Source organism: Centruroides sculpturatus, unplaced genomic scaffold, assembly GCF_000671375.1.
Source record: "Centruroides sculpturatus isolate CEXI.00-Female unplaced genomic scaffold, Cexi_2.0 scaffold689, whole genome shotgun sequence".
Taxonomy (NCBI): domain Eukaryota; kingdom Metazoa; phylum Arthropoda; class Arachnida; order Scorpiones; family Buthidae; genus Centruroides; species Centruroides sculpturatus.
In genome coordinates this window covers 94,958-122,407 of record NW_019384971.1, presented here as the reverse complement: position 1 = coordinate 122,407, position 27,450 = coordinate 94,958, and the positions used below count along the sequence as shown (strand labels likewise).

Genomic DNA, 27,450 nt, shown 5'->3' with positions numbered 1-27,450 from the left:
ACGATTGGGCATCTACAAATTATCTGCAACATTTCGATTTAACTTTACTTCTGGTCTTAAGAGAATTAGGCAATAAAAGTGTAAAAGATGCATTACTCCATAACATGAATGAGCACTCGTCAACTGATAAAGTTCGGAAATTAGAAGATAGACAATTAAATATTCTGGTGATTTTGGATGGATTCGATGAGGTTGTAGAGAGAAATAAAGTTATAAAATTTATAAGGGACGATTCATTTGACATTTCTTCTCGAATGACCATTGTGGTAACGAGTCGACCTCAAGCTGCAGAGGACATCAGACAGAACATGAAGATGAGATTTTCGTTAGAAGGATTTAATGCAGAATACCAAGAGGTATATATTCAATTAATGTTTGGAAAAGACGAAAGTAAGACCAACGAACTCATTTCTAAATTGGAGGAGGAAGAGTTCTATAGAGAAGTAGCAGAATGTCCTCTGATGCTGCACATGTTGTGTTGCCTTCATAAGAATGGAGAAATGGGAAAACTTGAAACTATGACTGATTTATACATCCGAATATTTTCTCTCATAACTGAACGTTATGTTAGAAAATCAGTTCAGAAAAGTAAGTTTAAAACAGGAAAATATTTTGTGGGAGAAAATCTGCTACTGAAATTGGGAAAATTAAACAGGAAACCATGCTGTATAACATCAAAAGTCTTAGAGAAGAAGTTTTCAAATGAAGATAAATATAAATTTATCATTGGACTGGGCATTCTTACTCTGGATTCCTTATCAGAGTGCGATAATATAATTCGATACAGTTTTGTACATCGCACATTTGGTGAATTCCTTTCGGCTTTATCCATATATATGGGTTATGTTCCATTCCCATCTCATATTTATAGTGCGGAATTATTATTTCTATTGGGATTTTATAAACATGATCCTTTACCTAAAGGGTTATTAAAAGCTATAGAGGATAAGATATTTACTCCCGAATTCATGCTTCAAGTTCATCAACAAATCGAACTACAAACGAACTGGGAACAATTTTGTTCCCATTCATCTGTGTACTGTTTCTCTTCGAATTTCTCTAATTTCGAACAGTTATTGACGTTGTATCAATTCAAAGAATTTTATTTATATTTTTCTGAGAGCATGGATGAATACCACGAATTAAAAGAAGTATTATCCGATTTTTTGAGCAATTACAGTTTACCAAATAACGTTACAATTTATCTTGTGCTATTTCTTGAGGAGATTGCTGTGATAAATTTACACGATATTCGAGAACCCGTTACTTACATTATAGATTTTATTTATACAATAAACCCAAACAATTTTCACATTCATTTTATTGGTGTAGATTTTCCTTCCTCCGATTCGTACGAAAAATTTACCAATGTAAATTACAATTTGAATTTATCCGTCGACATGCGGCAATTATTAAATGTAAGTGAAGACGAGGAATTGGTTGCATTGGAAAGTATCGACGTCCTGGAAGATTCTAATAGTTACATCCTGTCATTGCAGCAATACGAAGCTTTACGTCATCATATCAAATATCGCCATCATTAATTAATATAATGGTAAAAATATAATGAATTTTAATTCTTCGTTCCTTCGTGAATAAAAACGAAAATGAAATTCATATAGTTTCTACAACAGTGCAGCATGAATTGCTCTGGAAAATTTTAAAATATCTCCACCATTTCGCCAGTTTTTAATTTTTTCGCCACCTCAAATAATTTATCGCCATCAGTTTTACTTATTATTAAAATTGTTGATTCTCTTGACGTAAAATAATTAAAAGGTTACATTATGCATACTTGGAATATGGAAAAGAAAACTGCAATAGTTTCTGCGGAAATGCAGCCATTCTGGCTGAAAGTTTCATTTTGTTTCGTGATTATCCTTCACTTTGAACATTTAAAATGATAGAAGAAAAAGTTCATTCAAATGTTGAAATTCCTCACGTTATAAACCGTTTGATTAGATTAGAAATATGAGTTTTAGACGAAGTTAAAATTACGTGTTTTGTTTTACAGATTTTCTAAACCCTGTAAAAATTCCGAAATCTGAAGCTTAAATGTAATTAATAAATTTATAATTACAGTAGAGTGTCGATTATCCGACCTAATTGGGGACTGGGGTTGGTCGGAAAATTGAAAGGGCAGATAACCGAAAAGTATGAAATAATCTGTTATTAGTGTAGTGGAGGTAATAGACGGCCGCCATCGGTTAGACGAAATCTGGCCGTCTTTTTCCATCCATTTACATCTCCACAAAGACTGTCTTTATCAGAAGGCTGTAAACATGAATTAGTTAAGTCCACGACCACGTTTTAAACTAAAACAACATTTATTTACAACAATCCTCGAGTACACTTGAAAGAGAGCTACACGTGCTCATGGCAGCGATCACCCGACAAGAAGAAGAAGCAACAATACCCAGAATTCTCTCTCTGGGAAAAACCCAGTTCCCGTTTTTCTATCCGGGATTCCCGGGAAACTCGTAGAGGAGTGGCGCCATCTCACCAGTCCGTGATTTGTCGCCGCAGNCGTAAATCAGTTATCCGAAATATCAGTTATACGAACAACCCCAGTCCCCAATTGATTCGGAAAATCGACGCTCTACTGTACCTCCACCATTTCGCCAGTTTTTTATTTTTTCGCCACTTCAAACAATTTATTGCCATCAGTTTTACTTATTATTAAAATTGTTGATTCTCTTGACGTAAAATAATTAAAAGGTTACATTATGCACACTTGGAATGTGTAAAAGAAAATTGCAATAATTTCTGCGGAAGTGCAACCATTTTGGCTGAAAGTTTCATTTTGTTTCCTGATTATCGTTCACTTTGAACATTTAAAGTGATGGAAGAAAAAAGTTCATTCAAATGTTGAAATTCCTCACGTTATAAACCGTTCGATTAGATTAGAAATATGAGTTTTAGACGAAGTTAAAATTACGTGTTTTGTTTTACAGATTTTCTAAACACTAAAATTTCCGAAATCTGAAGCTTAAATGTAATTAATAAATTTATAATTACAACAATTCTTGTTAAAATACAAGTGTTTGTCCTTTGACACCTTTAATAAAAAGTAGACAATTACCGAATCTTGACTTTTTAAAATTACAAAATTTTGATAAAATATAGGTCCCTGACCTTTGACCTCTGATCAAATAATAAACTGTTTTAGAAACAAAAAAGTCCCAGAATTGGCCTTAAATTATTTTATACAGAATAGCCTATATATTTATTTTATAAGAGTTATTAATAGATATTAATCAATTTAAGTCTTCTCTCTTCCGTTTAAGTAAATCGTTCAATATTACGAACTTAAAAAAAAATGTAGTCCATTTACAAAAGTTTAAAATTAATCTCAGTGAAAGGTTCATGTATAAAACTTAGCAATTTATTTGTGGCAATTGTATTAAGCATAAATCCATATTCATGTTTGGCTTTCGGTGTGCTATTCAGTGAATTTTCACGAAAAATATCGAAGGAATTTCTTTAATATGTGAAACAAAATAAGTCTTATTCTTATCTAGAAATTTTCGTGCTTTTTTAATAGTACTGAAACGATCATTGATGCTCTTTCAGAAGCGAAATTCTTTCTGAAAGAGATAAAGATATTAATTTCGAAATGAAAACACACTAATACTTTGCATAAATTATAATAAACAAGAAATTAACATGGATGAATCCATGATTTCACTTCTATACAATCAAAGTAAAACGTCGATGACGTTGAAATTACATATAAAATTGGCATAAGAGGATGAAAAAGAAAATAACTCGAATTGCACATGGAGGAAATTATAAAGGTCACCATATCGATCCATTTAGTTAAAGTTTTTTCATTTGTGTCATAAATAGTGGTGGACACTGGGCCTGAAACACCCAGTGGAATATTGTCCAATGGTTCGAACATAATTCTTTGTTGAGGTTTGTAAACTATATAGCCATTAAATTACCTCGAAATTACAATAAAAAGGATTATTCCGTCATTATAATTAAACAACAGGGTTTAAAACATTAGTTATTGACAAGTTCTCAAACTTCAGCTTTTACAGAATAAAAGAACGATTTCAAAGGGTCTCATTTCACCACAAATCCATATTTAAACCTTGAAATAATATAAATGTTTTTCAAATTGTTTATCAATTACAACTGCGGTTGTGTCAATTGTAATATTAAAAACACACATACATGTGACTAGAGGGTCGACACCTCTTTGATGCCTTGTCAGGACTCACACCACCGTGTCTACCGGAAGTGTGGAAGTTAGTTATCATTACGAAAGTATAATTATATTATGGATATAATTATACTTATAATTTTCATCATACAATAATGGAAATTATAAGTATGACTTTAAGTAAAATTTGCTATAGCATGCGCCAAAGCCTGCATGTATATAGTATGTAGTCATCTCTCAATGTTCTCTCATAAATCTACATATTATCAATACACGACCTTTGCTACAAGTATATCTTCAGGAATAAATGATTAATAATCTTATCAGTAAAATTTTCCGAACAGAAACAACTTGATTGCGCATTGTTATGAAATACTCTTCACTTCTGGAATGAATCATTTAAAAAGTTTTCTGTTGTGCTGGATCCAGGTCGAAAGTGAATAAATAGAAAACTATTGATGTAACTTTTAATACAAGTAGGCTATATTATCAGCCGGATTAACAAACGGATAAAAGTAACTTAGAACAGGTAAATATTCGATAGATTTAATAACATTTTTATCAATTAGACTATAATTTTTATGTTTATATACGTACAGATTAAAGTAGCAATGATTTTAAATCAAAATAAATATCATTAATTATAGTAAAATTGTAATATTTTTATTCAATTTAATAAACATTATCTTTGCGATAAGTTACTATTAATTACACAATTTAGTAACTAAATCTCAATAACAAACTTTACGCCTTATAAATGCAGAAAAACCTACAGGTGTTTCAATTAATAAAAACATCATATAACAGATGGAGCACACACTATTTATTAAGCATTTTGGATTCAATCGTTCGTTTCAGAGTTTTTATCTCTTAAATATTTGCTGTTACAAAGATTGGTTTGATACAATCATTGAAATGATGTAATCGAGTTAGTGACAGACAATAAGGCTCGTGTTATTAGAGAGTTCTTATTATGGGGTTTTAAAACCCGAAACATTAGAGCAAATACGATATATTTTATATCTGCTATTTGTAATAGGTATGTGATGTAGAAATACTTATCGATTCGAGTCGACACGTTGAAATCTGCCTGTCTACTCTGAACTCGTTCGCTTGACATGTCTGTGCGAGTAGACTTTGTCTTTGTTGCTTTATAGACTAAGTTATACGATTAATATTTTACATGTTAGTGTTAATCTTTCAACGATAAATTTGGAAATTTTCTTCATATAATTTTTCATAATTTTTTACTTTTTTGAACTTTTTAGATTTGACTTTCGCACCTTGCAACGCTTGTAATACAGTAGAGCTTCGTTTATCCGAAAGCCGGTTATCCGAAAGAATTCCAGTCGGCAAATTTAAATTTTCGCTAGTGCTGTGGCACTGCAATCTTTGGCTATATCTTGGGCTAGTCCAATATTTTTTTGATTGATGTGTGTGTTTTAGCTGGCAGCACTGGCAATTTTGTGTGCCGTGCTGAATCGAACGTTTTTGATACTAGATTAACTTCTAAAGTATAAGTTTTTTTTTGTTTTTATATTTTTCAATATATTTATTTTGTTTGTACAAAAAAAGAAATAATTTTTAACGTACAGTAGTCACGATTATTATTTTAAAAAGTTTACGTTAGGCTAACATCGACGAAAATTTCACGCGAAGCGACACGCAACGGAAAAAAATTTTAACACAGGATAAGTTAATATATTTTATCGTACATAATCGGTTATCCGAAAAGTAAGTTATCTGTACAATCCCAGTCTAATAGCCTACAAAGAAAGGTCCTGTCGTCGATGGTGTTCTGGAAAANACAGAAACAACTTGATTGCGCATTGTTATGAAATACTCTTCACTTCTGGAATGAATCATTTAAAAACTTTTCTGTTGTGCTGGATCCAGGTCGAAAGTGAATAAATGGAAAACTATTGATGTAACTTTTAATACAAGTAGGCTATATTATCAGCCGGATTAACAAACCGATAAAAGTAACTTAGAACAGGTAAATATTCGATAGATTTAATAACATTTTTATCAATTAGACTATAATTTTTATGTTTATATACGTACAGATTAAAGTAGCAATGATTTTAAATCAAAATAAATATCATTAATTATAGTAAAATTGTAATATTTTTATTCAATTTAATAAACATTATCTTTGCGATAAGTTACTATTAATTACACAATTTAGTAACTAAATCTCAATAACAAACTTTACGCCTTATAAATGCAGAAAAACCTACAGGTGTTTCAATTAATAAAAACATCATATAACAGATGGAGCACACACTATTTATTAAGCATTTTGGATTCAATCGTTCGTTTCAGAGTTTTTATCTCTTAAATATTTGCTGTTACAAAGATTGGTTTGATACAATCATTGAAATGATGTAATCGAGTTAGTGACAGACAATAAGGCTCGTGTTATTAGAGAGTTCTTATTATGGGGTTTTAAAACCCGAAACATTAGAGCAAATACGATATATTTTATATCTGCTATTTGTAATAGGTATGTGATGTAGAAATACTTATCGATTCGAGTCGACACGTTGAAATCTGCCTGTCTACTCTGAACTCGTTCGCTTGACATGTCTGTGCGAGTAGACTTTGTCTTTGTTGCTTTATAGACTAAGTTATACGATTAATATTTTACATGTTAGTGTTAATCTTTCAACGATAAATTTGGAAATTTTCTTCATATAATTTTTCATAATTTTTTACTTTTTTGAACTTTTTAGATTTGACTTTCGCACCTTGCAACGCTTGTAATACAGTAGAGCTTCGTTTATCCGAAAGCCGGTTATCCGAAAGAATTCCAGTCGGCAAATTTAAATTTTCGCTAGTGCTGTGGCACTGCAATCTTTGGCTATATCTTGGGCTAGTCCAATATTTTTTTGATTGATGTGTGTGTTTTAGCTGGCAGCACTGGCAATTTTGTGTGCCGTGCTGAATCGAACGTTTTTGATACTAGATTAACTTCTAAAGTATAAGTTTTTTTTTGTTTTTATATTTTTCAATATATTTATTTTGTTTGTAAAAATAAAGAAATAATTTTTAACGTACAGTAGTCACGATTATTATTTTAAAAAGTTTACGTTAGGCTAACATCGACGAAAATTTCACGCGAAGCGACACGCAACGGAAAAAAATTTTAACACAGGATAAGTTAATATATTTTATCGTACATAATCGGTTATCCGAAAAGTAAGTTATCTGTACAATCCCAGTCTAATAGCCTACAAAGAAAGGTCCTGTCGTCGATGGTGTTCTGGAAAACATAATCAGAATAAATGGTTGTTTCAAAAAATATTTTTGGGCAGACTGTATCTTATTTGATTAAATTAAATTATCATCCGGCGAAATTCTACAAAAAAAAAGAAAAAAAAAAGAAAAAACTTCAATTTCAGTTAGAAGGCTGTGCCTGTGTATTTTACAGTACAATTGATTTTTCGATCGATGTTTAGGTCTCAACAGAAAGAAAATTAAATACGTAGTTTATAAAATCACTGACATAGTTTTAATATGGTCCTGGGGGGGTCGCCAGAATTTTTTTAACTTGTAAAGGGGTCGCGTATTCAAGAAGGTTGAAAAACACTGTTTTACAGGATATATCTTCGCACACATACCATTAACTTAAGTTGTGCAGGTCCTTGTGCACGTTGTGCACAAGGGTCTGCACAACTAAGGGCCTGAACACGTGCATTAAAAATTCTCGGACGCATTGAATTAGCTATACTCATACTTATAATAAGATGTATATAATTTGACATTTCAGATAGCTTAGGAAACCTCGTATAAGAACAAACATTTTTTTCTCTGTTGCTGAGGATAGTCAGTGCGTAATCTAGAAATGACATGATTACGACCTTCAATAGATCTTCACACGGAAAAACCTTACACTATTCTATGCAGTGTTAATAGCCTTCTGTTTCTCCTGTAAAATTTCATTTTTGGTGGTTACTGTATGTTCTTATGTTAATAAGCCCCGATAAAGACTGGAAGCTCGACTTGGATGCAAATTCTTAATTCAAAATATTATTCTTATAATATTTTAAATTACGAGTTGTTTTTATATCTACAGAACACGATCTTTGAAGTGTAAATTTTTGAATATTTTGCGTAAATAAATAAACTGTAATTACACATATATTTTGTCAGTTACAAATAACTATAACATAAATTCTTAAGCATAAAACATAGTAGATTCATATTAAATAAGAAATAATTATCTTTGACATGTACACAATATATACTGTATACAGACTACAATGTTATAGTAATCATTAAAATATGTTTATTCTTATTATTACAGAATTCGCCTACAAAAGCATCTTGCATAGGAAGACCAGCATTCGTAGAATTATATTAGTGTTACACATAAGGTAAATATTTAAACATTTAATTTAAAATCATATTTCAAATAAAAATTGGAGTATAACGCATAAATCTGTGAAAAATTTAAAATTTTATATTTAAGTTATTAAATTTGAATTAAACAATGGAAGAAGCAGAAGTTTCAAGTGAGGACAAGAATGTCATTGTTTGTCCAGTTAATTACGAACAAGCTGCAAATGTAAGTCGGCAACATGTATTTTACTCTGTAAAAAATTTTTTTTGTAAGTTAATTATTACTTTATAATGACTGCAAGACTATGTTTGATATCGTCCAAAAAACTAAAATAAGTAGCTTTGTTATTTAACTTCACAATAATAAGAAAAAAAAACAAATAACGATAATTAAATTTAATATATCTTTATGCATTATGACTAGTAGGTAGCCTGATAATATACATGTAGGTACAATACGCACTGTATATATATTTATGTAATCAGTTTGTTTACGACAACAAATATTTTTAAATTTGTATTTTGGTATAATGAAATTATTTTTGTCTTAGATTTACCCCATATGTGTTAATAATTGTGAAAGAATAGACACGCTCTTATGTTTCAACAATCTTCTGTGTTTTCAACATACGATAAGAAATTTTGTTGTTTTCTTTAAATTTTTTGGAAATAAGCCGAATAAAATTTAATTAGAATTAAACATTTAAAAGTGCATATAAATTTAAATTTCAAGTCATTCCGTGTTTACATTGTTAACGGGCTTAATTATGTCTTACTGTGCAAGTTACCTGATGATAATCAGCCACCAAAGGGTGCTTCATGTAACTGTTATGTTTTGTATATCATTTCAAAATCTGATGACAGTTAGTTACCGGTTTTCTTTTCTATAAACTGGCAGTCATTTTTAATAACGTTATTCTGTTTAGCAATCTCTGCTAATTAAATCGAGGAAAATGCATAAAAGATTTTTTTTGGAAATTGAGACAAGAAATTTCAACTTTTATGAGTGTAAAGGAACCACAATATTCCTAAATTATATGACGGACAGTGGCTTTTGGATTTATGTTTCCTTACTAATGTCACAACGAAATTAAACGAACTTAAGAAGCAGCTTCAAGGTGAAAACACATTGAACACAGAGTACTATCAAAATATAGAAGCCTTCACAGCAAATCTCAAACTTTATGAAAGTCAGCTAAAATCATAAACCACAAATCATCTACTAAAATTACATAAATTTAATAGTTACAAAAACATTTTTTTTTTAAATATGCACAAGAAATTACTAATCTACTAAGAGACTTTCAAGAAAGATTTTCATTTTTATAAGTTTATGAGAATATATTTAAAATTTTTTTATGTCCATTCGACGTTGTTGTGGAACTAGTTTCAACAAATCTGCATAGTTTTTGTTAAATCTCCATTAATCTTCTGAATTAGAATATACGTTTAAGGCCAATAACAAAGTTCGGTTTTATACAAAATACGTCTGTAATGATAAACTTCCTAACGTAAAAACAAAACGCAATGAGCATTACAGCTGCAATAGAAATCACCTATCTTTGTGAATCTGTTTTTCTAAAAATTGAAGATTGTTAAATGTAAAAGTAATAATAGATTGACAGATAAAAATTTAAAAATACCAATTATGTTGATATTAAAAATTAAATGAAAAAAATCAAAAGCAAATTTCACATTAAATACATACAAAATACTGTACAATTGTATATGTTTTGTTGTAAGTAAATACGTGCGGCCCATAGTATATTTTTACTTTTGCTTTTGGGGCAGTAAACAATTTTGTTTGGACAACAATTCTCTAGACTGTAATAAATATATTTTTTAATTACAGGCAATGGATAGAGTGAGGCAAAATGAAAGTATGTTCAAGGAACTTCTAAACGGTAAATGCTTTAGTCATAAACTTTGAAGCTGATATAAAGAAGGATATTCTTCAGAATTTATATACGTTTTAGTTTTTTCGTTTCTAATGATTTCATGAAAATTAGTTAATGTAAGCTGTTATAAACAATACACAGAGGAAATTGATATAATAAAAAAATATTTTAAAAGGTTAAACTTTACTAAATGTTAACAATTCATTACATTAGTTTCTTACGAACAACTTCGTAATGCTTACCATAGATAAAATGTGATTACAGATAATCCCCGTATAAAACGGGATTTACGTTTCAAATAATTGCCGTGTTATACAAAACAAAGAACTAGTTCGAAAAAGGGGAGTTAAGTTTCAAAAATTAAAACATGCTGTTAAATCTTTATTTAAATCGATTTATTATTCATTTTTTTCATAGGTAAAATCAACTGGTAACAATTTTTGGGTGCGTTCGTTAATAGCGTTCGCTCTGCAACTGAAGTGTGCTGCTCTTTGTAGGCATTTACGAACGACGATGAAAGAAAGANCCCCTATATAATTTGACATTTCAGATAGCTTAGGAAACCTCGTATAAGAACAAACATTTTTTTCTCTGTTGCTGAGGATAGTCAGTGCGTAATCTAGAAATGACATGATTACGACCTTCAATAGATCTTCACACGGAAAAACCTTACACTATTCTATGCAGTGTTAATAGCCTTCTGTTTCTCCTGTAAAATTTCATTTTTGGTGGTTACTGTATGTTCTTATGTTAATAAGCCCCGATAAAGACTGGAAGCTCGACTTGGATGCAAATTCTTAATTCAAAATATTATTCTTATAATATTTTAAATTACGAGTTGTTTTTATATCTACAGAACACGATCTTTGAAGTGTAAATTTTTGAATATTTTGCGTAAATAAATAAACTGTAATTACACATATATTTTGTCAGTTACAAATAACTATAACATAAATTCTTAAGCATAAAACATAGTAGATTCATATTAAATAAGAAATAATTATCTTTGACATGTACACAATATATACTGTATACAGACTACAATGTTATAGTAATCATTAAAATATGTTTATTCTTATTATTACAGAATTCGCCTACAAAAGCATCTTGCATAGGAAGACCAGCATTCGTAGAATTATATTAGTGTTACACATAAGGTAAATATTTAAACATTTAATTTAAAATCATATTTCAAATAAAAATTGGAGTATAACGCATAAATCTGTGAAAAATTTAAAATTTTATATTTAAGTTATTAAATTTGAATTAAACAATGGAAGAAGCAGAAGTTTCAAGTGAGGACAAGAATGTCATTGTTTGTCCAGTTAATTACGAACAAGCTGCAAATGTAAGTCGGCAACATGTATTTTACTCTGTAAAAAATTTTTTTTGTAAGTTAATTATTACTTTATAATGACTGCAAGACTATGTTTGATATCGTCCAAAAAACTAAAATAAGTAGCTTTGTTATTTAACTTCACAATAATAAGAAAAAAAAACAAATAACGATAATTAAATTTAATATATCTTTATGCATTATGACTAGTAGGTAGCCTGATAATATACATGTAGGTACAATACGCACTGTATATATATTTATGTAATCAGTTTGTTTACGACAACAAATATTTTTAAATTTGTATTTTGGTATAATGAAATTATTTTTGTCTTAGATTTACCCCATATGTGTTAATAATTGTGAAAGAATAGACACGCTCTTATGTTTCAACAATCTTCTGTGTTTTCAACATACGATAAGAAATTTTGTTGTTTTCTTTAAATTTTTTGGAAATAAGCCGAATAAAATTTAATTAGAATTAAACATTTAAAAGTGCATATAAATTTAAATTTCAAGTCATTCCGTGTTTACATTGTTAACGGGCTTAATTATGTCTTACTGTGCAAGTTACCTGATGATAATCAGCCACCAAAGGGTGCTTCATGTAACTGTTATGTTTTGTATATCATTTCAAAATCTGATGACAGTTAGTTACCGGTTTTCTTTTCTATAAACTGGCAGTCATTTTTAATAACGTTATTCTGTTTAGCAATCTCTGCTAATTAAATCGAGGAAAATGCATAAAAGATTTTTTTTGGAAATTGAGACAAGAAATTTCAACTTTTATGAGTGTAAAGGAACCACAATATTCCTAAATTATATGACGGACAGTGGCTTTTGGATTTATGTTTCCTTACTAATGTCACAACGAAATTAAACGAACTTAAGAAGCAGCTTCAAGGTGAAAACACATTGAACACAGAGTACTATCAAAATATAGAAGCCTTCACAGCAAATCTCAAACTTTATGAAAGTCAGCTAAAATCATAAACCACAAATCATCTACTAAAATTACATAAATTTAATAGTTACAAAAACATTTTTTTTTTAAATATGCACAAGAAATTACTAATCTACTAAGAGACTTTCAAGAAAGATTTTCATTTTTATAAGTTTATGAGAATATATTTAAAATTTTTTTATGTCCATTCGACGTTGTTGTGGAACTAGTTNAAAAACATTTTTTTTTAAAATATGCACAAGAAATTACTAATCTACTAAGAGACTTTCAAGAAAGATTTTCATTTTTATAAGTTTATGAGAATATATTTAAAATTTTTTTATGTCCATTCGACGTTGTTGTGGAACTAGTTTCAACAAATCTGCATAGTTTTTGTTAAATCTCCATTAATCTTCTGAATTAGAATATACGTTTAAGGCCAATAACAAAGTTCGGTTTTATACAAAATACGTCTGTAATGATAAACTTCCTAACGTAAAAACAAAACGCAATGAGCATTACAGCTGCAATAGAAATCACCTATCTTTGTGAATCTGTTTTTCTAAAAATTGAAGATTGTTAAATGTAAAAGTAATAATAGATTGACAGATAAAAATTTAAAAATACCAATTATGTTGATATTAAAAATTAAATGAAAAAAATCAAAAGCAAATTTCACATTAAATACATACAAAATACTGTACAATTGTATATGTTTTGTTGTAAGTAAATACGTGCGGCCCATAGTATATTTTTACTTTTGCTTTTGGGGCAGTAAACAATTTTGTTTGGACAACAATTCTCTAGACTGTAATAAATATATTTTTTAATTACAGGCAATGGATAGAGTGAGGCAAAATGAAAGTATGTTCAAGGAACTTCTAAACGGTAAATGCTTTAGTCATAAACTTTGAAGCTGATATAAAGAAGGATATTCTTCAGAATTTATATACGTTTTAATTTTTTCGTTTCTAATGATTCCATGAAAATTAGTTAATGTAAGCTGTTATAAACAATACACAGAGGAAATTGATATAATAAAAAAATATTTTAAAAGGTTAAACTTTACTAAATGTTAACAATTCATTACATTAGTTTCTTACGAACAACTTCGTAATGCTTACCATAGATAAAATGTGATTACAGATAATCCCCGTATAAAACGGGATTTACGTTTCAAATAATTGCCGTGTTATACAAAACAAAGAACTAGTTCGAAAAAGGGGAGTTAAGTTTCAAAAATTAAAACATGCTGTTAAATCTTTATTTAAATCGATTTATTATTCATTTTTTTCATAGGTAAAATCAACTGGTAACAATTTTTGGGTGCGTTCGTTAATAGCGTTCGCTCTGCAACTGAAGTGTGCTGCTCTTTGTAGGCATTTACGAACGACGATGAAAGAAAGATGGCGGCGCCCGCACTATCGATAGTATCGTAATGGAGGGATCTATAATTTTAAAATGAGCTTTTAGAGGCAAAAGAATGGTCTCATTTGTAAAATTTAACCATTAAATTAATTATTTGTTGAAAAAGCATTCAAAGTAGCCACGAAAACATTTAAAATGCTCGCTTGGATGTGTAAAAGAACGCACCCTTTATTCATGTTGTACGAGGGTTTTACCCAATTCCCAAACCGTGTTAGAGTGAATCCGTGTTATAAAAGCGCGGTGTTATACGGGGGTTACCTGTATTTTAAAATTTTTAGCAAAGTATTGGGAACAAAAATGGGAAAAAACTACATTGAAAAATTTCGAAAAAGTGTGCTAAATATTAAAAATTAATAATAATTTACAGAGAGTAAATTATTATCTTTTAATATTTTACACAGAGATAATTGTTTATCTGAGTTATGATCTTACGCAAGAAAATTTTTTATATTGTATAAATCAATTTTCGTTATTATTCAACTCCTGTTTAGTTAAATAATTCACTACAAATTATATTCAATTGAACATTAATTTCAGTTGAAAAATGTAATCAATATTCGACGATGTTCAAGAACTGTACACAAGTTCACGTTGGACCTAGAATAGAAATTCATTCTGAAAAACCGAATGCAAGTTGGTTAAAGAGAGAAAACGAAGAAAAGAATGGTAAGTGCATGTCTTAGTAATAAACATACAAAAAAACATTGTTGTAATTTTAATCTCTGTGTTTTTTGTGCTGAGAATCAATGCCTTTAACTAATTTACTGTTATACATTTTGCCCAAATTTGTACTATTTAATTGTATTTTATAAATTTCGTTTAATCGAAAAACCAGTAAAAATTTCTAAGAGTAACCAATGGATGAATCTGTTTCAATTCACTTCAGTACAGACATTAGTACATAACGACTTTTCGAAAGTCACTTGTCCATATTCCATCCTTATTTGCTTACTAAGATTTTTGTTAAGTTTCCACGTATTTTACGAATCTTTATCTAAATAGTAATTAATGTCAGTGTTTTTCAACCGCTGGTAAACGAACCACTACTCCTCCGCGAAAAAAATTTTGCCATTACTTGATACAATTGATTACAAGAAACATTTAAATATTAAGGTAAAGTTAGTGAACGTACTGTGTTACGTACGGTAACTTCATAAGCGCTTATAAGCTTAATAAATAAGCACAATTCACAGTCACGTATTTTTACCGGTCAGCGATAAAGGAAAGATTAAAAAACAGCCCTTGTATACATCATAGTACTAAGAGAAGTAGATAAAATTTATCATAACTACGAAATAAGTTTCTATATAATAACAAATACAAAAATAAAATTAAAAAATGAATACGACATTTGATTATGATGTTTTTTACTTACAGAAATGTTCGACAATTACTGCCAGAAGTTGAAGGAAAAATATGTGACTTACTTTTCCTACATGAAATCTTTCTTGTGGGAAGGAAAGAGGAACGATTTTCCACTAAAGGATTACTTTGTAGAATTAACTGTAGAGAAAGCAGATTTATTTGGAAATGAAAGCGGATATAAAATATGTCTGAATGAGATATTTGCCGTAGAACGAGATGGACATCAAACTATTTTAGTAACAGGAGATCCCGGTTATGGTAAATCTACTTTATGCAAGAAAATTGCCTACGATTGGGCATCCTCCAATTATCTAAAACATTTTCAATTAACTTTTATTGTAATTTTAAGGGAATTAGGTGATAAAAGTGTAACAGATGTATTACTCGATGATATTCGTGAATTAACTGATAAAAATTGGAAATTGATAGATAAAAAACTAAACGTTTTGGTGATTTTGGATGGGTTCGATGAAATTTTGGATAAATCTAAAATTATAAAATTTATAAGAGAAGAATCTTTCGATATTTCTCGCACAATGACTATTTTGGTAACGAGTCGAACTCAAGCAGCGGAAGAGATCAGAGAGGACATGAAGATGAGGATATTGATAAAGGGGTTTTCTCCAGAATATCAAGAAAAATATATTCAATTAATATTTAGAGAAAATGAAAGTAAAGCGAACGAACTCATTTCCGCTTTGACAAAGGATGACTTTTACAGAGAAATATCAAAATGTCCTCTGATGCTGCATATGTTGTGTTGCCTTCATCGAGATGGAGAAATGGAAAAGCTTGAAACGATGGCTGATTTATACATTAGGATATTTACTCTTATAACTGAACGTTATGTGAGAAAAACTAATCAAAAACGTAAATTTAAAAGAGGAAAATATTTTGTGGGAGAAAATTTGCTACTGAAATTAAGAAGATTAGAGAGAGGCGAAGATGTTATCACATCACAAGATTTGGTGGCTTTATTTCCAAATGAAGATGAACACAATTTCATTACTGGACTAGACATTCTTACTCTGGATTCCTTTTCTGAATGCGATAATATCATCCGATACAGTTTTGTTCATCGGACATTTGGCGAATTTCTTACAGCTTTATGTGTATATATCGGTTATATTTCGTTTCCATATTGTACTAGTAATATGGAGTTGTTATTTTTAATGGGATTAAATAAGGATGAACCTTTACCCAAAAAGTTTTTATCATATGTAGACACAGAAATGTTCTTGCCTCAATTTATGCTCAGCTCTCATAAACAAATCAAACTGAAAAGAAATTGGGAACAATTTTGTTTTCATTCAAAAGTAATATTTTATTATTGGGAATTCCTGATTTTATATCAAAAGCTATTTAACTTATACGAATTCAAAGAAATTTACCTACATTTCCTTGATACCAAAGGAAAATACGTAAAACGGGATGTTTACGTAAATTACTTTTCGAATTACTGGAGTTACACCAATAATTTAAAGATTTATCTTATTCTCTTACTTCAGGAAACGTTTTCGAATAATTTATACGATATTAGAGAACCTATCTCAGGCATTATCGAATTCTTTCAAGTAATGAACGTAATTAACGTAGACATTTATTTTATTGGCGTAAATTATTATATGAGTAATTATTTCGATAGGTTCACAAATGTAAAATACAATTTGAATTCGTTTGAAATCCGGAAATTATTAAAAATAAGTGAAAACGAGAAGTTAGTTGCATTGGAAACTGTCGACGATTTGGAAGAATCTAACAGTTACATCCTCTCATTGGAGCAATACGAAACTTTACGCGATCGTATATTATTTCAGTCTGCCAGCAAACTGAAATTAAAATGTGCAATAATATAGAATTCTTGTAAAATATATAGTAAGTTTTCTATGAAAGAATGGTTTAACCTCTATGATATTACACGTATTTATCAGTGACGAATTTTAACATATTGAAGTAGATAAAATGAATTGTTAAACGTTGTGAGTCGTCGGTTGAAACATTTTTGTGATATTATAACTTATTTAAAAAATAAATAATTATGTTTGTATACATATTTCCTAGGTTTCAAATTGATTTTTGAAACATTTATGCATTGTTTGAAGCGTTACAGGTTTGTAAATAGTAGTTTTCCAGTAAAATAATGTGCCAAAAATATGTTATATTTAGTTGTTGTACTCTTTGTGAATAAAAATGATGATGATATTTCTATCGTTATTTATACCCTACGTCAAACACGAATGTTTACATTGCTAAATACTATATTTCGTAACACATTGCTTTCAAAATTTGGAATTAATAATAAGTGCGGAGAAATTTGAAAGTGTTCAGGATTTTCTATCTATCTTAGGTTTCGATTGTGTTATGTTCTTATTGCAAAAGCCAAAAAGACAATTATAGATTTTACGTAACTATTATATAAGAGTTAAAAACTGTCAACTTCGTCTTGTAGTTTAATGAATTATCAAATAATTCACTTTAACTGGTGTTTTTACAATACGTTAAATATAAGGTGATTATCAAATACACACGAAAAAAGGAAAAAAAAAAACATTAAACTCACGTAAAAGCAAGTATAAAGTTCACTGAATTCAAGTGTCTTAAACATATTAAAAACTGTTTGGGTTTTGTTTTATAAATTAATATAACCTCTAAGTATTAGATACGTATTATATCAATAGTGTGATTTTCTTTATATTCTTTTAAAATGTCAATTTTTTCAATGAAAATATTTCCTCAAAAAATTGATAAAACTTCATGGGTTAATTCCACAGAAATAACCACCGTTTTTTTTTGCTTGCACCGCATTTAATCAGAGACAAAAGTAAATAAAGAACACGAAAATAAGCTTTTGTCTCTGAATAAATGCGGTCAAGGCAAAAAGCGGCGATTATTTCTGTGGAATTAACCCATGAAGTTTCATCAATTTTTTGAGGAAATATCTTCTTTAATATAACCTATTGACATCAAAATTAAGTGCAGTCGATTGGTATTGGTTACCATTGATATGGTGAACATTCTTTCTGTTTCTGAGTTTAATTAGTAGTTAATCATCTTAATAACATATTTTAATACATATAATGAGCTTTTACAAGAGAAAAAGTTATTACATGTAGTATTAATTGTTCTTTGTTGCTCCTATAAACGTTTTACTGTATAATAAATTTTAGGTTTTACTGAGTTTTACATGTCAACGATCAAATGGCTCTAATAAAAATTTAAACCCTCAACTCTGCAGAAAAGCCATGATTCGAGACGATACACATCTACAGAACGTGAGCTTTAAAATGCTATTTTTTGAACATCGTCCATAAATTAATAAATATAATTTACACAGACTTTCTGTCAAATGTAAATTTCCAAGATCTATTAATGTATAAAACGTAGAATTATATCATGAAAGTATTGTTTAGCCTTAATATCTATACAGTATGTACAGATTACAATAATACTCTAGTGTTAAAAAATTATTTATGTCTCTCTGTGCAAGAGAATTCGACTACTGCATCATTTTTCATATGAAGTCCTGTTTACATACAGTTATATTCTACTGTTACTGTAATGTAAATAGTTATATGTTAATTTTAAAATCACATTTCAATAGATTTGAAATGAAATAAATAAATGCGTCAAATGTTTATATTTTACACAGAAATAATTAGGTTGAATTAAAGAAATGTCAGAAGCAAAAGATTCAAGTGAGGAGAACAGTGAAATGGCAAAAGCAGAAGATTCAAGTGAGGAGAACAGTGAAATGGCAAAAGAAGAAGTTCCAAGTGAGGAGAACAGTGAAATGGCAAAAGAAGAAGTTCCAAGTGAGGAGAACAGTGAAATGGCAAAAGAAGAAGTTCCAAGTGAGGAGAACAGTGAAATGGCAAAAGAAGAAGTTTCAAGTGAGGAGAAGATTGTCGTGGTTTCGTCAGTTAATCACAAACAAGTTGCAAATGTAAGCCTGCAAAATAAATTTCGTTTTAATCTAAATTATAGGTTTACTTAAATTAAATAATATTGATAATTTTATAGTGACTAAAACATTTTGTTTAATTGTGCAAGAAACTTAAATATGTAACTGCATAAATATTAGATGTTAAATGTAAAAAAATGTTTTTAACTACTAAGAACTAAGTAGGGTAAATCAGAATTTCATGGTGAGCACGTGTAATAAGCGCATAAATTGAAAATAATATCCAGTTATAAATATGCTATATTACATAATATTTAGGCTTGCTGTGTTTGCTGTTTACGCGCATTTGCTGTAAAAATAGGCGTATAGATGAAATGTTTCTCTTTCTGACTTGCAAAATTTTTTACACAGTTTCACATTTCAAGACACTTATTTTAAGATATTGATGCTATGCAAAAATATAATATTTACTTTTTAATGATCTGCATTTATTTTAAAAATATATAAAATAGAAGACATAAAAAGCAATGATTTCTTTTTTCTTTCACTCTTTCTGCCTTGTTGGCACTAAGAGGTGATTTTATCAAGCTCGTTATGTATTGGATTTGTCCGCAATAGGACGGTCAAATAGTGAGGAATAGAGACCGACAAATTCTTCACAGGGCACCCCCGAAAAGTTCCTGGTATTTCTCGCCCGGATCCAATTCCGGATATGCCAGAGCGATAAAACAACGTTAGGCAATTTGGCCGTCAAATAGAAAACAACGATTTTCAAAAATAATAGATAATGTTACTTTAATAATGTTTAATTACGTTAAATTTTAACTAATTTAAGATAATATAACAATAATAATTAATAAATAATAATTGTATTACTAACAAAACTGAATTTGAAATAAGAAAAACACAACAGCTTTCATGAATATTTCGTAGTATTATCGTCTTGTGCATTATGTTTTGGAACAGAGTAACTTTTTATTATTCAAAATCGCAGAAAACCGTACCAATTGCTAACAAGTAAAATCTTCATTGAGTTTGATTTTTCTTGAGATATTAAACGTGATTATTCTTTAATCTCTCAAACCTTTTGACCTTTCACATACAAAATTTAATAGAATCAATAATAATATATACAGCTTCCAAACCTTTTATTCACCATTTAAATCTGGTTTATTGAATAAGGATGATAAACTAAAACATTTGTTGGCATATACTTGATTTTAGTTGCTGATCTGTTGTAATTTCAAACAGTGTTTGTTAAAATGTTCCGTGTCAAAAACAGCTTATGTTAGTAAATGTCTTATGCGAGTAAATTATTAGCTAGAACTTAATAATTAAATCTTCTTATGAACTATTAAATGATCAGAATGGTTCCTTATATAGCAACACGTTACAGTGAGGCCTTAATATGAAATACAGTTTATATTATTAATTTAGCTTTTTATTACTGTACTGCAAACTGATTACAAAAGAATAATGTATATATATGTATGTTACTTAACAGGCAGCGTATGCAGTGAGGCAGAATAAAAATATAATTAAAGAACTATTAAATGGTAAGTGTTTTTGTATTTCTTATTTTATAAATGAAACTTTTTCGTTGTTATAATAGAAGAAATTCTGAAAAATTCATTTGTTTCTGGCTATACGCTTTTCTTTGTAAGTTACTAATAGGGCCTAAAATTGGATCAGTTGTATTGTTGATAGAATAAAGAATTGTTTAAGTCTTAAACTTGTTTAACATTTGTCATTTTATTTTCTGAAGAGGAAGATAATCATTGGAAATAACTATTATTTTCAATTTTAATATATAAGGACAGAGTTTTAAAAATAAATATGCCAAAAATAAAAATACCGAAATTCACATAAATTGTTCTATTCAGAAAAAGACAATAATTTGCTGACATTAAATTGTTATATTTTAATATATTTCTTTAGAGATTCTTTTGGAGCAGAAAAATCTTTCTCAATATATAATTACATAGCTTAATTTTTACTATCATGTAACTGATATTAGGTTAAACTTATAAAGTAATAAATAATTTCAGTGGAAAATTGTAATCGATCTCCACCGATGCTCAAGGGCTGTACACAAGTCCATATTGGTCCAAAAATAGAAATTCATTCTGAAGACCCGAATGCAAGTCGCTTAAAGAAAGAAAATGAAGAAAAGAATGGTAAGTGCGTGTCTTTACATTAGACATACAGAGATTCATCATTACAATTTTAATTTCTAAAATATTTTGTTGTAACTACATCTGTAATTAANATGTCCTTTGATGCTGCACATGTTGTGTTGTCTTCATAAATTTGGAGAAATAGAAAAACTTGAGACAAGGACTGATTTATACATCTGAATATTCTCTCTCATAACCGAACGTTATGTTCGAAAACCGAATCAGCAAGACAAGTTTGAAAGAGAAGATTATTTTCTGGGAGAAAACTTGTTAGTGAAATTCGGAGAACTATGCGAAGGTTCACACACCATCAGTTCAGAAGACTTGAGAAAATGTTTTTTGAAAGAAGACGAATACAAATTTATTATGGGATTGGACATTCTCACACATTCTCTTGCTATTCATTGAGTTAGAATTAACACAATTCGTGAAATACCATTAGTTATTTGAGTTCATTTGAAATTAGTTTCAGTAGCTATTTATAAGTTCCTGCAGAGGAATACACAAGTGCCACATCCCAATAACAGTTTTATAAAGAAAAAGTACTTTTTTCCCTGTAAATTCATTTTAACAGTGGTACCAGTGCTGGAAGACGTGGCTTCTGTACCGTTTTATTTAGCATACAGATCATTTGCATTCATTATTTCTTTCTATTAGAGAGAATATCGCGTTAATTTGTGTATTTAGTTGTTTTATTTTTCACGAGCTCGCTATCAAATGAAATTTATGAAATGGAAATAAACAATATAAATAAAAAATGGAACCTCTATCAGGTCATAATTTCTAAAAATAAATTATTGAGGTATTTCATCCGATTAGGACAACACAACTATTCTTTCGTTCTTCAAAGTGTAATACTTTTTATAATTTTGCAGACTACAAAGGAACAATTTCGAGACATTTTTACTTTTATACGCACTTTAGAAAACCATTAAGTCAGAAATTTCAAACGCCACGACTTATTCGTTCGATAATTTAATGTCATTTATATATTTTACGTATTAGACAACACCGTCTCAATTAAGTTAACTAAATTACATGTTTCTTTATTGACTACAATTTTACAATGAAAATATGCGAAAGTTCTTAGTAAAAATAATTCGTAATTTGCAAATAAAATATAAAAACATGATATGTTATTAACTATTGTTTTTTTACAGAAATGTTGAAGAGTTGCTGTCTGATGATGGAACATAAATACACTACCAACTTCTCCTATATGAAATCCTTTTTTTGGGAAAACAAGAGGAACGATTTTCCATTAAAGGATTATTTCGTAGAATTGACTGTAGTGAAGGCAGATTTATTTGGAAAGGAAAGCGGAGAGAAGATAAGTCTGAATGAGATATTTTCCATGCAACAAGATGGACACCAAACTATTCTATTTACAGGGGATCCCGGTTATGGTAAAACCACTCTTTGCAAAAAAATTGCATACGATTGGGCATCCGCGAATTATCTGCGACATTTTCATCTAACTTTTATTGTAATTTTAAGAGAATTAGATGATAAAAGTGTAACAGATGTATTACTCGATGATATTCGTGAATTAACTGATAAAAATTGGAAATTGATAGATAAAAAACTAAACGTTTTGGTGATTTTGGATGGGTTCGATGAAATTGTAGAAAAATCTAAAATTCTAAAATTTATAAGAGAAGAATCTTTTTATATTTCTTGTCGAATGACAATTGTGGTTACCAGTCGACCTCAAGCAGCAGAAGACATCAGGGAGGACATGAACATGAGGTTTCCATACAAGGATTTTCTCCAGAATATCAAGAAAAATACATTCATTTAATGTTTACAGAAGACGAGAGTAAAGCAAGCTATCTTGTTGAAAAAATGGAAGATTACGGCTTTTACAGAGAAATAGCACAATGTCCTTTGGTGCTGCACATGTTGTGTTGTCTTCATAAATTTGGAGAAATAGAAAAACTTGAGACAAGGACTGATTTATACATCCGAATATTCTCTCTCATAACCGAACGTTATGTTCGAAAAACGAAGCAGCAAAACAAGTTTGAAAAAGGAAAATATTTTGTGGGAGAAAACTTGTTAGTTCAATTCGGAGAACTATGCGAAGGTAAACTAATAGATGGGGTGTATTCTATCAGTTCAAAAGACTTGAGGAAATGTTTTTTGAAAGAAGACGAATATAAATTTATTATGGAATTGGACATTCTCACACTCGATTCCTTTTCTCAATATGATAATACAATGGTATACAGTTTTGTACATCGCACATTTAGCGAATTTCTTTCAGCTTTATTCAGATATGCGAGTTTTACTCCATTGCCATGTAATATTAGTATTTTTGAATTGTTATATTTATTTGGGTTTTATAAGGACGAATATTTACCCGAGAAGGTATTAACACATATAGAGGAAACAATGTTTTCTCCTCAGTTCATGCTTGACGCTCGCGAAGCGTTTAAACTGGAATCAAGTTGGGAACAATTCTGTTCTAATGCCAACGTAATTGTTAGTAATTTGTTTCATTTTTTGGGTGTTCCGGAGTTATTAAAGTACTATGAATTCAAATCGTTTTATTTTCATTTCTCTAAATCAGAACTACTTCAGTTGAACAAAGAAGATGAAAGTTTCCAATACGAAGTTGTCGGTTCAATCATCTCTAGTTTTTCCAATAATAGGACGATTTATTTTATCCTCCCATCTGGGCTTTTCAGTATAGATAATGTATTCGATATCAGGGAAGATGTTTCGTATATGATCGATTTCATTAATGAATTAATCACAAGTGATTTCTACTTTTTTCTTATTGGCGTAAATTTGGTTGTAGAGTCAAAATTTCACGGTTTCACAAGTGTAAATTTCAATTTGAATTTGTCTGACGAACAGCTGAAATTATTAAAAGTGAGTGAAAATGAAAAATTGGTTGCATTGGAAGTTGAAGAAATCAAAGGATTTCCAGAAAGATATATTATTTCTTTGCAGCAATTCGAAACTTTACGTGGTCATATCTTATTAAAACGTGCGAGTAAATAGAATTCATTACTCGAAGTCTGCGAGTAAACGAAATTTTTGGATAAATTTGAGTATTGTACATCGAGTAAGAACTATAAGTATAACGACGGTGTTTACAAAAGATAAATACCTAGTATTTAGTTCCTGAGAGTTCAAATATGCTAGAGGATAATTTTTTAAAAGTGTTACTAAAACATTAGTGATTTTTTTCTAACGTTGGAAACACTACTTTTTTCATTATTCTTCCATGCCTAAACATAAAAACAATAAAATTTATATTTTTTGTATTGATCATCTTTGAACTTAAAGAAACATTAGAGGCAACTATGCGAGATCCAACTTGTAAAGTATTATTGCTCACAGGAACAGGTAATCAGTTTTGTTCTGGACTTGATCTTCAACCATTAATTTATCAGAGGAAAGAAACAGTAGCAGATGAAATGGCTAAAAGTGTTAAGTAAGTTTCGTNTGTATTGATCATCTTTGCTTTTTAAAATCTTCTTATAAAAATTTACAATAATATTTTGTATTATGTTTTATTTAAATAACGAAAATTATCTTCTAACTTAGAAGTTTGATCTAAGTTCATTCTTTTCTTTAAATTTTCAACTCAATTTAAATGCAATTTTGATGTAAGCAGTTCCAACAAACGGTGTATGTAGACAAGCACAGAAAAGCCTTGGTGGAGGGCGAAACGACACCCGAGAAGCCAATCTCCACAGAAAGGCGATAGTCTGTCGCCAAATCCTTTGTTCTGTCGCGATTGAAATCACCTATCTATGTGTTATACTTTGAAACCAATGGTCAGTTTGGAGTTAAACTCAAGATGTCAAGTCGATCTAATAGACCTGTGGTCACACAAGTATAGCGAATATAAGTTCATAATGATGTGGCAAGATCATTTAACGAAATTTGTTTAGCTACTATTTTTGAAAAGGAAGACAGCTGAAGAAGTAGCGTATCACCTTCTTCAAATATTTTTAACATTTGGTACCTAAGCTATATTGCATTCAGATAATAGTAGGGGATTCTGTAATCAAGTCATATCCGAACTATGCGCTATGTGGAAAGATGTTATAATAGTTCATGGAAAGCATCGTCATAGTCAAACACAAAGTTCGGTTGAAAGGGTCAATCAGGATATACAGAACATGTTAATTTCATGGGTAAACGATACGATACAAATAAATAGTCAGATGGTTTTCCCTTTGTACAAGTTGCCAAGAACACTACGTATCACGAAGGAATATGCCAAATTTCTTATGAAGCCATGTTTGGCATTAAACCAAAAAGAGGCATAGCATCGTCATCGTTGCCTGGAGAACAAATAGCAAATATTGTAACCTAAAAACAGCTCGAAGAAATTGTCAATACTTTTGAAGGAAATTTGACCATAACAAATACCATATTCCAAAGGGAAATATTAAAGAGGAGCTTCCCACCACGTCTTCATGTGAAACCCAGACTGAACAACACGAATTTATTTCTATAAAAAGAGCGGCCGCGAAAGAGAATCTTCTACTGCAAGCAACAAAAATGTTACGAATTTCAAAATTGAAATTTCCTCCTGTTCAAATTGGTGATACCGTATGAATACAAGTCTCTGATGTCGACCGTGGCAGTACAGATGCCCAAAATGTGTTGGCGGTTGTTGTTGGAATAGAAAAGTTCAACTTTTATAAATTAGCAAACAAAAATGGTACCCTCGAGCAGCTTTACACCCGCAATCAGTTCGTAATTTGTAAAGAAAAGTTACCTTCTATAGATTAGATTTCTTCTCAAGAAATGCCGCTGATAGAAGCAACTGCAATTAATTCGATAAGTGGAGAGCTATACACGCTGTAATTGCAAGAAGAAGTGTTCTACGACCAAATGCAGTTGTAAAAGCGAGGGACTCGTGTGCAATTCAAAGTATCATAACAGTTTCAGTTGTTGCAATAAATAAGATTGTATAATGTTAATCACATAATTTATGTGTAAGTTTATTATTGGTATTATTTTTTTTCTGATTTAGAATGTACTGTTTGTTTCAGGTTCAACAATTAATTTATTTGGGCTGTTACTTAATTAAGCTTTCTCCTATTTTGACATCTCGAGCACTGTAACAGATTTTCACGAATGATTAAATGTTGAGAAGTAACCAAGTTACATTTCTGTATGTGGTGAATAATTTTGTTTTCTACTTTCATATGATAATTGAAGATACATAACCTATAATAAGAAAGAACTTTTATTTTATTATCATCACCTCGTTATTAGTTAACATCCAGAACTTGTGGTGGCTTTTAACCATAATAAATCCGTCGCACAGTAGTTTTTAAGATTAGTAGCTGATTTATATGTCATCGAGTAAAATACAGTACATCGAGCACTTACAAGTACATATGGTTTGACCTTTACCACTTTTTAAGCTATACAAAAAATAACATTTAAAAAGACCAAAACGCATTGTGTTGTTGTTAAATGTTATTTTTTTGTTTTGTTTGGACTTTGAGTCTAACATATACATATATTTATATTAATATTTATATACAGTCGACCCCCCTATAACACGGTAAATACGTTCCGTTCTTTATGAATCAATTTTGTACAAGTCCTTGCCATTCACATCCTGACACGTGTGAAGTTTACGGACTACAGCTGTTTGAAAGGTTTTCTTCCATAAAATTAATCGATTCTAGACTAATTCGACTTAACATTTCCAAAACACGTATAATTTTTTGGAAATAATTCGTATAAACTACGCTATAAAAAAAAATTGTAGGATTACTTACCGAGCGTGCACCGTTCGACTACTCCGTTGCTCAAGCTTGTTTTTGTCGCGTAGCAGCGCACTAAACTGCGGCCGCGATTTCTGATAAGTTATTTTTCTGCGAAAACTTCGTTGAACTTTGGAGAC

The 27,450-nt window shown here is 29.9% G+C and overlaps 1 protein-coding gene and 1 long non-coding RNA gene across 3 annotated transcripts; both read left to right on the top strand.

Moving 5' to 3' along the window:
- Nucleotides 1-4,570: 4,570 nt before the first annotated feature.
- On the top strand, nt 4,571-10,486 carry LOC111632608. 2 transcript variants are annotated; one of them, XR_002757892.1, is made up of 4 exons: nt 4,571-4,700; nt 8,481-8,550; nt 8,646-8,741; nt 10,368-10,486. It is a non-coding gene; the product is annotated as an uncharacterized LOC111632608 (long non-coding RNA). The 2 variants fall into 2 exon arrangements; XR_002757891.1 differs by lacking the exon at nt 4,571-4,700 and adding an exon at nt 6,033-6,167.
- A 1,005-nt stretch (nt 10,487-11,491) lies between these two features.
- Nucleotides 11,492-17,587, top strand: LOC111632617. Its single transcript, XM_023377101.1, has 5 exons — nt 11,492-11,570; nt 11,666-11,761; nt 13,529-13,580; nt 14,658-14,786; nt 15,498-17,587. Exons 2-5 carry the CDS (start codon nt 11,687-11,689, stop codon nt 17,339-17,341), a joined length of 2,100 nt encoding a protein of 699 aa, XP_023232869.1. The 5' UTR covers nt 11,492-11,570; nt 11,666-11,686; the 3' UTR covers nt 17,342-17,587.
- Nucleotides 17,588-27,450: the final 9,863 nt, after the last annotated feature.

Coding starts and splice junctions, on each gene's coding strand:
- LOC111632617 (XM_023377101.1), top strand. CDS start 11,687: ATGGAAGAAGCAGAAGTTTCAAGTGAGGACAAGAATGTCATTGTTTGT. Junction 11,762..13,528: donor ATTACGAACAAGCTGCAAAT/GTAAGTCGGCAA, acceptor TTTTAATTACAG/GCAATGGATAGAGTGAGGCA. Junction 13,581..14,657: donor GTTCAAGGAACTTCTAAACG/GTAAATGCTTTA, acceptor CATTAATTTCAG/TTGAAAAATGTAATCAATAT.